The 17,589-nt window shown below is 43.1% G+C and overlaps 1 protein-coding gene and 1 long non-coding RNA gene across 2 annotated transcripts in view; one reads left to right on the top strand and one right to left on the bottom strand.

The window, feature by feature from the left end:
- GTPBP8 (GTP binding protein 8) overlaps positions 1–17,589 on the top strand; it is a 148,253-nt gene that overhangs the window by 107,939 nt on the left and 22,725 nt on the right. The window contains exons 6-7 of the mRNA XM_086675429.1: positions 1,364–1,451; positions 7,051–7,114. Of these exons, the coding sequence (XP_086531555.1) occupies positions 1,364–1,409 (46 nt within the window). The 3' untranslated portion in view covers positions 1,410–1,451; positions 7,051–7,114. The remainder of the gene's footprint in view (positions 1–1,363; positions 1,452–7,050; positions 7,115–17,589) is intronic.
- The window catches only part of LOC147577449 (uncharacterized), a 28,465-nt gene continuing 24,804 nt past the window's right edge, over positions 13,929–17,589 (bottom strand). Inside the window, exon 3 of the long non-coding RNA XR_015240309.1 lies at positions 13,929–14,440. This is a non-coding gene — a long non-coding RNA (uncharacterized LOC147577449). The remainder of the gene's footprint in view (positions 14,441–17,589) is intronic.

Raw genomic sequence — 17,589 nt, 5'->3', positions numbered from 1 at the left:
ATTTGATGATGTCCAGGGCTCTTTCCAAAGCTATAATTCTCCAACTGTGAATACTTATCATTAGCAATTGCCCCTGATGGCATCTAAATGCCAAGATGCTGGAAATGGGCTATTCTTTGTACCTTTTCATCTCAGTGACCAGAGAACCTAATGAATAACCAAGGAACCACACTCAATGTTGTCTTCTTTCATACGAACCACCTCTCCCAGTCTCCTCCCACCCTCACATGAGACAATGCCCAGAAATAAGAGATAGGGTACTCAGTATACTTTTGCAAAGCCCAAGAGTGTGATAGGTTAAGTTCTGTTCCAGCCTGAAAACTGTTATCTTCCCTGTTCTGATGAGGGATATATCTTCATCTTCATCAAGGTGAAGTCAATTCACAGAAATGACATCACTCCAACAGGGAGAAGCCAAAGGTCTCTCCTCAGCCATTTCTTGAATAAGGCTGGAGAAGTGTGAGATGAAGTTGGGAGTTGCTCTGAGAGCTTTTATGGCTAAATGCTCACTCCCCACTTATTTTTCTCTCCACTGGATGAGCTTCTGCAGACGTGCTGGCTTACAGCCACTGTCTGAAAGGGTCATTAGTGCATGTCCATCTATAGCAGCCTCACAGGGATTCACTTCTGACAGCTCCCTAAGGAAGACCAGCCCTTCTTGGGCCTCACAGATGACAGTTTGGCAGTAGGTTTCCACCAGCAGTCTCCACATTGACACCTATCCGCTTCTTCCCATGTCACATCCGTGTCAGGTTTCCCAATCTTAGAGACCTTGGAGAGACTATATTTTTGGTTGAGTTCCAGCTCCCTCTTATCAAGAGATGAAGGACACCACTTACTGCAGAGGGAAGTTCCGGGGACCAAGTATCTCAGGTCCTAGGCTCAAGTCCTCAGAGCTGGTATCTCTTCTGTGTGTCCTCTTTTGCCCAAACAGCTCCACTTTGAACACCCAGTATACCCATGTATCCCTGTGCTTTAAAGGGCAAGGTAGGAATTGTTTACTGAGGGCTGCTCAACTAGGCATTCACGCATGTGCCGTCTCATGTAATTTGAACATCTTGTTCTCCTAAACAAAGGACGCTCAACTGGCTGTTTTGCCCTTGCCTTTTGCATGAGCTGTCCCGTGGGCCCCTTTGCAAGCAGCAGGATTCAATCTTCTCCCCTGGATAGCCAAGTTGGGAGATTTATTTTGCTATGCTATGGCCCAAGTTTGCTTATTGGGAAGAGCTGCTTAGCCATTTGCCTCAGCTCTGCTGGGACCTGGATGGGAAATCTAGTATCAGCCCACATGGAATATTGCTTTGGCTTAGCTGCAGGATTATGGTTCAGAGTTCCAACACTCTTGTCTTCACTTACTCCACAGGGTCACTGCTGGGACACAAGGGGCCCTGCGCCACTCAGGCTGGTAGGGGAATACTCTGGTCTGGGGCTTACTGCTTCTCCTTTAAACGGTAAGTGATAACATGGTTAGCAGAAAAAGCAGTGCTATTGTTGATCACACCAACTGACATAAATGAATATTATAACCAGCCTCACAGCAGTCCATCCCAGGTTTTTTTTTTTTTCTTAACCAGAAGAGTTTTAAGAAAAAAACAATTTATGATGTTTAGAGCTCTTTTTTTTAGATGCAAAAAATGGCATATGAGAGATTGTGGACTTAATTCATGAAAAAAACAAAACAAAACATACTAGGCCTTTGGCACCAGAAGGCTATAGATTCAAATCCCATCAGGCTGATTTGGGGGAGTTGCCTAACTGCTCTAAGGTTCAGTCTCCTCATCTGTAAAAATGAAGATTACCATGACTACCTTGCAGCTTTATCTGGAAGATTAAATGAGACATGGCATGTGTAGCACCTGGCTGGCACAGGAGAAGTAGAAAGGCAAGAAAAGGATATGTGGAGACATGTAGGGATGAAGTGGAAACATGAAATATTGGGAGAAACAAGAAACTTAGATTTGGGGAGGGCATAGAGCTAGAGTGGAAAGCCTTACCCTGGGAGCGGGAAGTAGTGAGAAAAAGAAGAGTGTGAAAGATGGACTCTTGATGGTAGGCTGTGATTTTTCAAGGTCCCAGGGAAGGCTGGAGCGTCTAAAGCAGTTGTCTTGAGCTATAGCAAGAAGCTTGCTCTCTGGAGCTAAAGGATGGTACAAGGTTCAGCCAGAAAAGTTGCGAACCAGCCTGGGGATACTGTTTATTGGGTATCAGGATGTCTCAAGCATCAAGTGAGTTTTCCCACTAAGAACACCAGACTATCACTCACCTGCATACGTGTCCATCCCATGATTTAATTTCACTTGAAGCCAAGTAACTAAATTCCCCCCAAGAGAACTGAGAAATTACAACAGCCGTTACGTGGTGCCTGCTTACTCAGAGTGCCAGGCTCCGGGCTGGGGCATCTTACCTCCGTCACTTCCTTAAATGCTCACAATGCTGTGAGGGCAGTATTATTTTCCATATACTAAAATGGGGACACTGAGGCCCAGAGGGGATAAATGATTGCCCAAGTTCACAGAGCTAGTAAGTGGTGGAACTGGAATTCACTTCCAAGTCTGACTGAATGCAAGAGCCACTACAATATCTTACTTCCTGCTGGTAACGAAAATTGTCAGTCATATCTTTTGTATGAGAAATCCTTAATCCCTTGGATATATTTTTTAAGTTTATTTATTTATTTTGAGAGACACAGTGTGAGTACCAGCAGGGGAGGGGCAGAGAGAGTGAGAGAGAGAGACTTCCAAGCAGGCTCTATGTCATCAGCACAGAGCCCTATGCAGGGCTCAAACTTATAAACCATGAGATCATGACCTGAGGAGAAACCAAGAGTCAGAAGCTTAACTGACTGAGCCACCAGGAGCCCCACCCCTCAGATATTTTTATGGGAGGCGACAGCAATGGAGCTTTTGTGGGAAGGACCTTGGGTCCCCTTTGCTGCAGTCCCTCCTTTAGCCATGTCCCAGACTCATGCCAACACCCCCTAGGTAGGGCAGGCCCAGAGCCAGGAACCCGCAACCCTGTGAAATGTGAAATCTGTGAAAATGTTTTAATGTATTTTAAAACCACAAGAAAAAAATGAACATAATGTATACTAATGGGGTTATAAAGGGTAACTTGTGATAATTTCATATGGAAGAAGGGGCACATGTAGGCAAAAGTACCTGGGGCCCATGAAAATTACATGTGGCCCTGCCGGCTTTCTTAAATAATCTGGAAAGCTTAGGGTGTATAATTGCGATCCTTGCATAGCATCGCCTCCTGTCTCATTCATTTGGAGAGTTATATCATTCTAGAAATCCTTAAGTAGGAAACATATGCTTCTCTTGGCAGGCTGTTCTCTTTGGCTGACATAAAAGTTGATACAAATATGTCCTAATACTCTGATATACAAATGTGAACAGATACTTAAACTCCAGATACACAAGCTATATCCAAGAACTGTGTACCCCTACTTGTCCCTGGGTGTAAATTCACAACCACCAGGGCAGCCCTAGGAACTTCACAGTACACATATTCACCAACACACACACACACACACACACACACACACACACACACACATGTGCACGCACACACACACACACACACACACACACACACACTTCAACAATAAGACAAATAGACAAAGAGCCAAGAAGATCTAATTACCATCCCATGAACAGCTAAAAAGAGGAAAATCCCAGATTTGGAGCCAATCTGCGGTAGGTAAATAAAGGGGCAAGAAGGGGTGGGAAGAAGGATAAAGCTGTGCAAATTGAGTCAATGCATTGGTTTTTTTTTTTTTTTTCAAGGTCCAAGACCAGAGTGCTCATTAATGATGGCTCTCAGGGCTTCCTCAATTAAGCATCCCCTGCTCTTTGAGGGGTTCCAGATCTACACAACCCAGCAATAACATCAGATTTGAGAACGAAGTCGGGGGTTGAGAGGAGGGGAGCAGGTCAAAGCTTTGTGAGTGGCTCCATGGTTAAATGCAAGTTCAGCTGAAAAGCCTTAGAAGAAGCTATCTCATTAATTAGACCCTTTCACCTCTGTCCTTTCCATTCTGCCCAGTTATCCCTCCACAGAATGTACCCAGGCAGAACAGTTGAAAGAAAAGGGATTATCTGCCCTATTCTCCAAAGCCAAGTTATTTTTGGTTAATTGGGGGTAAAAATGTGAGGCAACCCCTGGGCAAAGATACCTTCAAGTCCTGCCTGTTTGGAATCAAATCCCAAACCCATACTAATAAGAAGATGTGTACTCGTAAGGGGACCTGGGGCCTCAGTGTGTTTTCCTGTAATATTTATTTAACTACAGTGTTGGGAGATTCAGGTCCACTGATTCTTTCCATGAAGATATAATGCCACCTATTGAAATAATAATAATAGAAGTAATTGACAACAATGATCTCCTTTAATCCTCAGGGCTCAATGAACTAGGTATTGTTAATACAAAGAAGGAATTTTACAGACAAGGAGACTGGACCTTAGAGATGTTACATAATATACCCAAGTTCTTATGAGTAGTACATTGCTCAGATGCAGTGTTAAGTCAGATCTGTTACTGTGGTGTAATTTACATTATGGTTTCTTCCTCATTGTTATTCATCACTTAGGGTTTTTGTTTTTGTTTTTGTTTTGCTTCCAAATTTTAACTACTGGAAATAATTTGACAATGTACGTTTTGTGCATAAAGCTTTTCTCTTTTTTAAAAAAATTTTAATGTTTTATTTATTTTAGAGAAAGAGAGACAGGCAGACAGAGTGTGAGCAGGTGAAGGGCAGAGAGAGGGAAACGTAGAATCCGAAGCAGGCTCCAAGCTCTGAGCTGTCAGCATAGAGCCCAGCGCGGGGTCGAACTCACTGACGGTGAGATCATGACCGAAGCCAAAGTGGGACGCTCAACCGACTGAGCTACCCAGACACCTATCTCTTATTTTTGATTATGTTCCTAAAATAAATTCACAAGTAAGATGTCTGCATCAAATGGTTTAAATATTTTTTGTTCTCACTCTCACTCTGTATTACCAAATTACATTTTTAAAAGTTTTGCTAATTTACGCAGAGACGTCACCATACAAATGCCCTACTTTTCTCAGATTCTTTCCAACAGAGTGAATTTGCTGATGAGATTTGGTTGCACTCTGGCTACTATTCCATGTTCAGTGTTAAAGATTTTCTGGAATTTCATTTCACTGGCTAGAAGCATGGCAGGCTGTGAGTGTGCTGGGTTATAAGGAGCCTCACGAAGGTCCATTACGTCTTACCCCTTTCCCACCTATTGGCCAATATCTATAATTCTACCACTAAGGATGCATCCTTTTGGCTTAAGTCTTAGAGTTTTTCTAAATGACCTTGAAAGGTGTTACTTTTAAATGGCTATCAGCTATTTTTATTCTGTTGTGAAGATGAGGAACCACATTATTTTGAGGAGGAGAAGGAGAGGGAGGCAGGAGACAGTGATTGGAGTTGGGGATGGGAAGGGTGGGGAGGGACTACAAGCCAAGAAGAAAGAAGATGCATGTCCTTTCCCTCCCCATCCGTTTTTCTTCTTCAGTGCTGGTGCCTGGGGATGTAATTTTCATTGATTCATTCATTCATACTACAAAATGATTTTTTCGAGCGCTTACTATGATGTAGACAACATTATTGGCGCTGGAGAGGGGTACATCACTGAACAAAACAGTCACAGGAGACAGTCAAACAAATAAATGTGTAACATGATATCAGAAAGTAATAAATGCTATGAAGTGTTGTCTCTAATGAGGAGATTTGTCAGGAGCCAGAGTCTTTTTTTGGGCTGGGAATAGTTGATGTATAGTCCCAAGGGTTTGGGGCATGTGTGTGAGACTGAGGGAGATGGCAGGAAAATAAAAATCACAGGTAAATCACTAGCAAACAAGGCAGCTTTCTGACTCTTACTAGGAAGTACTCTGAACCCCTTTCTTTCTCCTAATAAAGATTCATGATCTTAGTAACCAGTTCCTTCACCTGGCTGTTGGCTGGGGAAAGATGTGTCTAGATGTGGGGTTACTGTTCCACAGCGAGAGCCGCAGAGCCCTCTCAGAAGTGTCTGTGGTGGGAAGAGTAGATGGCCCCGGAAGTTAAGGCTCACCTGACCTGCTGCTGCTAGGCTTGGGCCAGGCCCTAACTGCTCCACACTGGGCCTCAGTTAAGCAAAATTAGGGGGTTTGATGCTAGGAAGAAGGTCTCTGTGGTCCCTTCCAATCCCAGCCCTCTTTTTCCACCTTACCTTGCATTTCTGCCAGTGAGCCCTCCAAGTACACAGCAGGATTAATCCATCAGCCTAGCCAGGCTGGGAGAGGAAGTATCAATGATATTGCACTCCAGTGAGCACTGAAGAGGCTCCATTCATGGGCCAACAAAACCTGGGAGAAGCCTCCGACTTAATCAGCCAAGGAGGCTCCAGCAGTAGGAACAAAAGAAATCAAAGCTTTACTTGGCAATCGAGACATAGCTTCTGCAATCTTCCTGATACCTGAGCCCCCTGGCTCCAGCAAGGCACGCAGGCCTACACACACACACACACACACACACACACACACACACACCAAATAAACTGAGGGGTTACAGGGCTCCAGAAGGAAGGGGAGAACAAAGAAGCAAAACACCTGAGGAATTAGGTGATAGCTGCTATGATTGAACAAGAGCCTCATTTTAATACTACGTTTTAGACCGTGCTCTAGGAATGCTAAGAGTTTAAATTAAAAAAAAAATTAAGATTCTTTTTACACATAATAATCAAGGAACACTTCAATGAGGTTTAAATGAAACTCTTGCATGGACTTCCGTGTGAAACCTTTTAGGGTTCTGGAGTTAAGCTTCTACCATATTATAGCAGTTGTGATGCTTTGTACCATACCTTTCCATAGACTATCTAGCTAGGCTTTTTTTTTTTTTTTTTTTTTTTAATATTCTGTCATCCTTCTAGTAAAGTAGGTTGAGATTATGCACAGCCCCATTTTATAAGTGGGAAAACTGAGGTTGTGTTTCTTATGGCTGCTATTATGTCTATGGTATGCTGCTGTAATCACCTGGGCCACCTTCATCAACAGGCGTGATCATTGTCCCTGAGCTGACGGCGGTACAAATGAGCAGACTGTCCTTGCCCTTCGGAAGGTAAGTGCCAGTGCCAGAATGAGGACGGGCAGTCAGGATACCACACACGCAGCAACCAGTAACTCCCCTGGAAATAGAGGCGTGATGCTACTCCCCTCCACACTCGTCTCAATGCCACGCTCAGCATTGTCAGACGCTGAAAGTATCTGGGAGATCATCTGATTAGGATGACTCACAGAATTAATTAATTACTTGTTTTTGTTTTGTTTTGTATGCACATGCTTGTTTGTTTTTGGACCTTCTGCTGCCCTGTACTATCATAAATTGCATCTTTCTGAAGGCAAGTCTGAGGAAGTTTGCATACATGAGTATGTATTAGTAGTGAATGGGCATTGTCTTTGAAAGCTTGCTGACACTGTCAGCAGTGTTTTGTGGGTCTTCAACAAAGATGTTTACTAAATAGCTTTAGGGCAAATATTTTTGGCTGAAAAGTCTAACATTCAAATGAACAGAAGAAGTTTGCAAGCAAAGAATACAGTTTATTATGTTCAGTTATTCTCCATAAGGAAAGGGTAAGAGACGTGGGGTTAAAAATCACTCTTGAGTGGCCACGACCAGTGGATGATGGGCATGGTTTCTTCTTTAAAATATGATAGCTGTGGCCACAACAGGGTAGGAAAAACTATGGAAAAGGTGTATCTTTCTCTTGGGTTCAGCTACTTTTCTGCTCTGTGCGTCTCTCCCTGCTAGTGATTTGTTCTTACCTATGAATTAGGGGACCCTTGTCATTACATCAGGATGTTCTTGTATAGCTCTACCCTTTGATATTTCCCCTAAGCAGTGTCCCTGACTTAGGACCAAACCCATTTCCCTGCCTTCATCATTATTTTCCAGCTCAAGGTCCTGATTTTCTAGTCCAGATATGACTTCCTGATAATTGGATAATTTCAGGTATTGTCTCCAGAACAGAGAACTTTGGGGGTCAAAGAGCCTTCACACAGCAGTCCTCTCAAACTCCTCATGAAGGGTCTGATCATGAATTGAGTCTGGCATCTTAAGACCTCCATTCTCCACATCACAGAGGGGACCAGAGCTCTTGGTTGTGAGCAAAGCAGAGGAAGCTGCTGCAGTTGTAAAGTATTCTGAAGGTTTTTTTGTGGAGAAAGACCTTCTGGCAGCCCTGTTGTTTCCTAATAGTTCCCCTTCCACTCTCAGTGGTGTGCATGCAATTATCCAGAAACCTCCAGGCCCCTTCTTCAACACACGTCTGGCCTTCCTGCTCAATGCTTTTCCCAAGTGAAAACGCAGCCTCTGCAGACCGGCCAGTCCCTCAAGCTGATTCCCCCCCGTTTCCAAAGTTACTTCCTGCCTTGGTGGCATCTTTCATGAGAAGGGGCTGGAGGTGTTTTGCACCACTGGCACACAGTGGGCACAGTATACATGGGGGCAGAGTTGAACAGATTGCCAAGAAAGGGATGGCATCCTTCTGCTGAAAAATTCCTCTAGAGCTTGGCCTGCATCTGGGATGGCATTCTTCAGAGGGTGGTCTAAGGCTCACAGTGGGCTATGAGGACCTGCCTTGTGAATCCTTGAAAGGATTAAAATGTCTGTGTGGAGGAGGGATCTTCTTACAATAGAAGATGGAGTAAATGAGCCATAGTGCCTTTGGCCAATTAAAAAACTTTCAGAGCACTGGAGAAAAGTATAGTCTTGCCAGGAAGTAAGATAAGAGTGCTGGTGGTTCACTTTGGCCTGCTCAGGACACTGTCTCAGAATGGAGGGCGGGAGTGGAGTTTCAGAAATTCCTCTCTGGTGAAAAAGCTTTGGTGCTCTCTCATCATTCAGGGTCCCAGATAACTTCTGTCCGGGAGAGTACCTGAGTGGGTGTACCAGTGTTTGCATTCTTCAAACAGTGTGCTTCCACTGGTTGGGTTCTCTGCACTGTCCCTCCTGCTTCCCTGAGATTTCTCCTAGTTCATCTTCACTGGACATTATGTATTCATTCCCAAGCCTTTGACTCACACATTTAAAATGATTTCCTGGCATACTTCCACAGGTGGCTAATCACATCCACTGTGTATGGATTTTGGTAATTTAACTCTTATAGTGAACTGTATTTCCAAAGTCTTAGAATACATCTCATTGTGGCCTCTAGGCCCTACTGTGTCTCCTAAGCCTGTGATTGGTTGGTAGGAGCAAACTGTCCCCAAATCATAGCTTATAGGTGGCAGAGATAGACAATGAATTGGTGTATCCTGTTTATTATCCCTCCTCTGAATTCAGGAGCAGCCTCCAGCTCTTCAGTGAAGCCAGCTCTAGACATCCTTCCCACACTGCACATAGAGAGCTGGAATGATATTTGGCTGAGTCCCCTAACAGCAACTTCGTGAACAGCAGAGGAAGCAAGCAAGAGATAAAAGCAGCAGCTGCCAATGAATGCTCATACAAACTGAAAAGTTAGCAACCCATGCCCCAGAATAGGGCCGAGGCAGCATGTCTCCTCTCTCTGAGTCAAGCTATTAGTTGTAGCTTTCAGAACAGTCCCAGGTCCTGAAGAATCACTTGCTCAGCAAACACCTGCTGGTAGCCTTCAAAGTGCCAGGCAGGCAGTATGGGCATAGGATGAGTAAAGGATGCGTGAGACACAGTGCATGCACTCAGGAACTCACAGTCTAGTGATGGCAGAACACTGGCTTACTGGCAAGTGGCTCCTGGAATAAGTTATGGGATAATGACTGGCAAGAAGGAGAAGGAACCTTTGGAATTACCTGGAGACGCATTCAACCTTGCAGTTCTTCCAGCCAGCACAAGGCTGTTTTTCAGTGCCAGCAGCACTGCTCCCCTTCTTCGTCCTCCTCCTTGCCCTCCCACTCTTTCCTCTTGGCCTGTGGAGTCTGGCTGTTGGCCCGTCTGAGGGCTGTGGCCACTGCTTTACAGGCTGAGTCATTCCCACCCACCACCCCACACACAGCAGGGCCCCCTCCGTGAAAGGAACGGGGATCTTTAGATCAAGTTGAAGTTTGGACTGATTGATTTCTTTATTTTAAAGAGGTTAAGGAATGAAAACTTTTATTTGAATATGAATGAGCTTCGACACTCTTTTTTAAAGCACAAGGATATTGCTAATTTTTAAAAATACATCTACCCCCATCCTACAGGACTTTGGTTAGAGACCTTGGACTAGTGAGTGAGAAAAAGCAAGTAAACTAGCCTGGTTTAAAATGCTAGCCAGGAGAGTTGCATTCGTTTTAGTTAAAGAAAATTCCAAAACCAAGTGAAGTGCTCCATGAGCAGTCATCCCTACCTACTCTATTGTTTATAAAATGATAATCCAACATATTATGCATTTGACAAATATTTGGTGTTAGCCATCTTACTGAGCCCTGGAAATAGTGCACAAGACACAGTCTCAACCCTCATGGTTCCTTGAGGATGTTTCTTCAAAGTAAAAAATATAGCTTCCTGGAGGTTCCGCCAGAATTAAAATGCTCTTTCTCTCCCTCTCTCTCTCATTCTGTGTGCATGTGTGTGTGTGTGTGTGTGTGTGTGTGTGTGTGTGTGTGTGTTCCCCCCTCCTGTTTTTCTAACCTTTACCCCCCCTTTCTTTTTTTAAGTTTTATTTATTTATTTTTGAGAGAGAGACAGAGAGAGTGAGTGCGGGAGGGGCAGAGAGAGAGGGAGAGAGAGAATCCCAAGCAGGCTCCAGCTGTCAGGATGGAACCCAATGCGGGGCTCAAACTCACACCCCATGAGATCATGACCTGAGCCAAAACTAAGAGTTGGACTCTCAATCGACTGAGCCACCCAGGCGCCCCTCACCCCCACTTTCTTTCTCTCCTCACACTGGTGTTAGTCATGGCAGAGTGTGTTAGCAGCTATGACACTGACAGCCAGGCACTGCTTTGTATGATCCATAATTTGCTACATGGCTGTATCAGTCAGGATAAACTAGGTTCTGCTGTAGTAACAAACAACTCTGAAATCTTAGTGGCTTAGTGGCTTAAAACAAGAAAGATTTATTTTCCACTCAAGAAATATAGTCATCATAAATTGGCAGGGTCCTTTGCTTTTTTGTATTTACTTAGAGACACAACTGATGGAGTAGCTACCATCTTGAATGTTGCTGGTTATTATACCAAAAGGGAAAGAAGGCTCTGGAAAATCTCAAAAACAGGCCCCATGCTCTAGCCTGGAAGTGTCACATGTCACTCCCACACAAAATTTAAAGGCTGCACCTAGTTACAAAGCTCCATCCAATTCCAAAGGAGCCAGGAGATTCAACCCTGAGGAAAATGGAATATTTGTCAAATAGCACTAGTGACCACCAGAATAGTGAGTAGTGGATTTGATCGATGCTTATCCAAGCCCTAAGATGCTAGGCCACTGGGCAATTTCAGCCTCACTATAGCGAATTCTGTTTCCTCAGCCTCAAAGAAAAATAGGAAAATCGCAACTACTGCTAAGTTTCCAGAATGGTCTGATCCCAGGGTTACACTTCATGCCATTCTCCAGCCATATAGATAGACATCCCAAAAACATGGAGATAAAGGTGGCGGTGGGGCTCCAGTCATGAGACCATTAGATAAAGAGGCTTCAAAACCAGACAAATTGGGATTTGAGTCCTGGGTTCGCCATTTACTATCCATGTCAACTCAGGCAAGTTTCTTAACTTTTCTAATTCACAGTTTCCTCACCTGTAAAAGAGACTCAGAATTTTATTGTTGGGATACACTGAGGTAAATCATGTAAATCCCTTAGTATTCAATAAGTAGTCACCATTATTTTTGGTGTTAGGATTGGAATAATAAGTAAATTATCACTGCAATGTCTGAGAGAAATCATGTAGCAAATCCGAAGGATACTTTAAAGTTACCTTTCCTTGAGATGCTCTACTACCTGTCAAGAAAAAGAATGTAGGAGAGAGATATGCGTGAGTAGCAACAATGATGCACACAAGAGAAGCCAGTGGTATGATACATGCTATGTATGAAATTCCTCTACATGCACTCCTAAATACCTTTTAGGATTAGAATGCCTTCTCTAATCCCAGACCTTGATTGAATGCCTACTATGCCCAGACACCTCACATGTAATATTCCATTTAATCGTTGTGATGAGCCCATCAGCTCATATTTGCATGCCCATTTAATGCATGGGAGACTTTACAGCAGAGTGGGTAAGAGCATAGGCTCTGGTGTCAGACTGCCTGGATTAAAATTTTAACTCTCGTGTAGCACCTGGGTGGCTCAGTTGGTTAAGCATCTGAGTCTTCATTTCAGCTCAAGTCATGGTCTCACAGTTCGTGGGTTTGAACCCCATATCAGGCTCTGTGCTGACAGCATGGAGCCTGCTTCAGGTTCTCTCTCTCCTCTCTCTGTCCCCTTCCCCCTCCCCCCAAATAAATAAATAAAATTAAAATGTTTGAACTCTAGCAATAATCAGCTATCTGACCTCAGGCAACTTACTTTACCACTTGTTCATCTGTAAAATGGGAATGATAGTTACATGTCACACGGTTGGTGGGTTAATTAGATGAGATGATATATGTAAAATGCTTAGCCCACTGTTTGGTATGTAATAAGGGTTCAATGGATGTTATTTAGAATCAAGACTCCAAAAACTTAAGTCCCTCGCCCGAGATCACACAGTTAGTAATTAGTAAAATTTAAACTCTGGTCTTTTCAAATCCAAAGCACATGTGCCTGTGTGTTACCACATCGTTCCATTATTTACACTCATGCAATTACCCTTAGGACTGCATTACTCTTCTGAAATTTGGGTTAGGCCGTTCTCAGGCATAGCTGGAGAATAGCCAGAAATCATGCAGAGGGCAGACTGTGACGGTGGCAGTAAGTAAGTGGACTCATTCCATTTTCAATACTGATCCAAATAGGACCCTAATGTTGTTTGACTCTATGGAGGGGAGGTACTGCTTCACAGGTCTTGATGCCCTACTATTAGGGACCTGTAGGTCATCAGGCTGTGTGTGAGGTGACTGCCCTATGTTTTCTTGCCTGATCTTTAGACAGACTTTTGAAGGAAGTGCTTCTTTTCACCAACTGTTTAGGAGGAGACTAAGATCCAAAGGGTTAGTGAAGTAATGTACCCAGGGTCATGCAGGTGGAAAGTGGCAAAGCCTCTGAGAAATAAATTCGGTTGAAAACAACCTTTACATACTGAACATCTAGTAATCTTATTTCTAAAATGTAGTACAGCCCCAGGTCTTCGAAATAGTAAATGTTCATTGTGGAAAGGTTGGAAAGTAATGCAAAGTATAAAAAAGCAGGAAAAATCATCCATAATTCTGCCACCCAGAGTCAATCATATTAAGTCCTTTAGTATATTTCCTTCAGGTCTTTTTTCTTTCTTTTTCATTATGGAGTTAATATCATACTAAACAGTATCTAATGCTACATTTTAGAAGACCAAGAATGAATTCAGTGGGCATTTCTAATATAACAAAAGTCTTTGGTTATAAGAATTCAGGAGTTGATAATAATAGCTGCCATCTATTTACTATTTCTATATGCTTGGCACAGTGCAAAATACTTTAAAAAAATTTTTAATGTTTATTTACTTAAAGAGAGAGAGAGAGAGAGAGAGAGAGAGAGAGAGAGAGAGAATGAGTGGGGGAAGGGCAGAGAGAGAAGGAGACACAGAATCCGAAGTAGGCTTCAGCCTCCGAGCTGTTAGCACAGACCCTGACACAGGGCTTGAACCCATGAACCATGAGATCATGACCTGAGCCACAGTCGGATGTTTAACTGACTGAGCCACCCAGGCACCCCCCAAATGGTTTTAATTAAACTGTCTCTTTCTTTATCTATCTAAAGTAGGCATTTCCTAATCAAATAATGAGAATATTTATGCAACCAGTATTTTAATGCACTCCATTTTTTTAAGAGAAAGAAATAAAAGACAACAAATATGCTGATAGATCTGATCTATTTTAAAAACCCAAACAAAACACTGCCAGGCTGTAGCCTGTGGTCACCATGAATTCTCTTCTGTTTTCCACCCTTTCCATGTGCTTGGACAGTGAGGACTGGTGTCCATGATGATGACCACAGTGATGATTCACAAGCATCACAGATGAAGGGAGTTAACTACACTTCCATCCCTTGGCTTGTGTCTGCATAGGCCAGTGTGTGAGTAGCCCGGATTATGGGACCACTTAGCAGACGACAGAGACAAGAAATGAGCCACATCTCCCCACTGTGACCTGGACCGTGTTCTGATTTCCTCCTTTGGTCATTTTCGCCAGCTCTGCAGTAGCCCTCTTGTCCCTGGGATCTGGACTTCAGGACTGCCCTCTCTGCAGCCCCAAGACCAGCCACAGACCGAGTGCAAAATGGTAGCTGGTTTGCTATGCGGACGGTCCATGTCCTGTGGGATAAGAAGAAAAGGGAAGGAGACAAACGTCTCTTTGAGATTAATGCAAGTCCTCTCAGTCAAGTGAAATCTAAAAATAGCCTCCATGTGGTAAGAATACACGACCCCTAACGGTCCAAAAGGGAGATGCTAGGGGAGGCTCTGGCTGCAGAGATGCTAAAGGTCAGAACTGGACTTTGGGGCTTGATTATTTTATATGTTTAAATACTAGGTCTGTGTTTTGATAACTGAACTTGCTAATAGCCAGCCACTTGAATTGCTGCTTCTAGCTCTTTGTTTGTTTTAAATAAGAAGATTCAGCCAGTAATAATGGGAGGAGCTGCAAATGACTTCCCCAGTGGGGAGTGTCTGCTTGTTTTTCCTTCTGCCTGGGCATGCTGATGTGCAGGCCACACTCACAGACTCATGCATCTGAGGATATCGCCCAAGGGAGCCCTCGAACTGTGTATTTATGTAGGAGGTGTGTACATGAGGGCCCTCAAGTACCAAAATGCACAGATAACTGTGGGTAAGAAGAGGACTCCTGTTGCAAGAATTTAAATATACTATTTCTCATACATTCAATTCTTTCTTCTTTCATTTGGCAAACCTTAATTGAGCACCTAGCGTAAAAAGTACTGTGCTCTTTGCTGTGAGACCCTGAGATTTCTTTTAAAACAGGCCATTACTCCTCCCCTTCGAAAGCTTCCTGTCTGATGGAAGTCCCTCTGATCGTCCATTAAAGCATACACAAGTCACCCACACTGAAAGATACTGTAGGAAATATGCTTTAGGAGTGATACTGAAGATAGGTAGTGTAGGAATTCAGAAAAGTCAATGTTCACTTCTGGCCCAGAAGACACTGAGGAAGATAGGTGTAAGGGAAGACATGGGCTAGGAATGGAACAGCGAGTATCCAGAGGGCAAAAAGAGGCATGACAAACCAGGAGACTGGTTTACCCTGGAGAAGAATCACATAGGAAGGCGTATTGAAATGAAGCTGAAAGCTAGGGGTCAGATTGTACAGAATCTTTAATGTCAGATTCAGTTGACTTAGGCACATACAGATGGGGCAGGGGCAGGGAGGTACCTCCTAGGGTCTCAGAAATGTAGGAGATGAGGGTAACATTAGAGCAGAGAACACTTTCAGAACATCTGCTAGGCCAACAAGCCATAGCTATTCCCTAGAGAAAAACATTAATGCAGAATTTGTCAAAGTCGTAGAAAGAAGATAACTTCTGAATAAAAGATAGTCCTTTAAATTGTGCCAAATAAGAAAAATTAATTAAATTATGCTCATTTTTTTCATCGTGGCCCAGTGAAAAGTTAATCACCACCATTGATGTGCCCAAGTCCCTTAGTCCAAGTCCAAACTCACTAAGGAAGCTCCTATCATATGAATCTATAGGAGAAGAAGGCACCTGAGGCTACATTGCTGCACTGGCTGCCCCCTTGGCCTTGCACATTGGTCTCTTTAGAGCTTACTGGCATGAATAAGTGTTCTCCGGTGGGACACTGGCCAAATCACATTTCTAAACCTTCAAAGCCTAAGGCTACACTCTCGATTTTGGTGAATCCACCAAGGAGAATGAACCTGTCTAGAATCTGATCAGGGCAGCTCACCAGCTTTCTCTCTGGGCCTCCTTAGAGAGCTCATCATTCAAAATACCCACAGTTGTAATTATAAAAATGTTTGTAGTTTATAGACTCAACTCTATTGCATATGTGAATCACTAAAAAGTAAATAGAATAAATTTGCACTGAAAGACCCTAAATGTTTACACTTGATGATTCAAAAAATTATTTCACCAAAAGACACATCTAGAATATATTAGAACTCTCAAAACATCACAGAAAACAAACAACCTAATGCAAAACAAAATAAGGGGTGGGTAAAATAATTGAACAGGCACTTCATCCAAGAAGGTATCTGGCTGACAAGTGAGCACATAAAAAGTTGTTCAACAACATTAGTTATTGAGGAATGACAATTAAAACCAGACAGATAACCATTGTACACAGTTTTTTTTTAACATAGGCTTCATGTCCAGCATGGAGCCCAATGCAAGGCTTGAAGTCACGACCCTGAGATTAAGACCTGAGCTGAGATCAAGAGTTGGACCCTTAATGGCGTGAGCCACCCAGGCACCCACTCCCCTGTCGTGCACTTAGAATGGCTAAAAGTAAAAGTACTGACAGTGTCAAGTGCTGACAAGGATGCAGAGGAACTGGAACTCTCATGCATCACAGGTGTGAATGCAAAATGGCCAAGCTACTGTGGACAAGGGTTTGCCAGTTTCTTTTAAACATGTACAAGCCATGTGACCCAGAAATCCTAACCCTGGATATTTATCATAGAGAAATGAAAACATATATTCACATAAAAACCTGTACATGCATGTTTATAGTGACTCTAGTTATAATTACCAAAAACTTGAAACACCAGAAACATCCTTCACCAGGTAAATGGGTGCACAGAAGCTACTTCAGAATCTGACAATACTTTGGGGGAACTTTCCAATCAATTAGTATCATGAGGTGGGATCAAAGAAGGAAAATTGCCATATGTTTTCTTCTACTTATTAAGATTCCAGATAGTGTAAGGATTTGATGCTACTACAAACATGAAGAAAATGTGTCGATTGTTCATTGATGCTTGTATTAGCTATACAGTGTGTGTATGAGTATGTTAGATCTAAGTGTGTAAGCTCTGAGTATGAAGTCTAGGTTTTGACGGAGCAGGGGGTCAAGTATGTGCGCGAGAGAAGTAAGAGACAGTCTGCATGTAGAATAAATGAAAGTTGGGGCACCTGGGTGTCTCAGTTGGTTAAGCATCTGACTTCGGCTCAGGTCATGATCTCGCGGTCCGTGAGTTCAAGCCCCGCATCAGGCTCTGTGCTGGCAGCTCAGAGCCTGGAGCCTGTTTCAAATTCTGTGTCTCCCTCTCTCTCTGACCCTCCCCCATTCATGCTGTCTCTCCCTGTCTCAAAAATAAATAAATGTTAAAAAAAAATTAAAAAAAAAAAAAGAATAAACGAAAGTCTCTGTCAGTGTTGGCTTCAACTCCAGAACCAAGAGAGGCAACTGCCTGCGTGTATGTGTACATGTTTGATTAAACTTTTAAAAAATTAATACTCAAAATCACTGAGTTTTAAAAAAAATGA

The sequence above is a fragment of the Puma concolor genome, chromosome C2, assembly GCF_028749965.1.
Source record: "Puma concolor isolate L17-30 chromosome C2, mPumCon1.1.hap2, whole genome shotgun sequence".
NCBI classification, from domain to species: Eukaryota; Metazoa; Chordata; class Mammalia; order Carnivora; family Felidae; genus Puma; species Puma concolor.
Note: the sequence above shows the minus strand (reverse complement) of the source record. Positions and strands in the feature narration are given on the sequence as shown.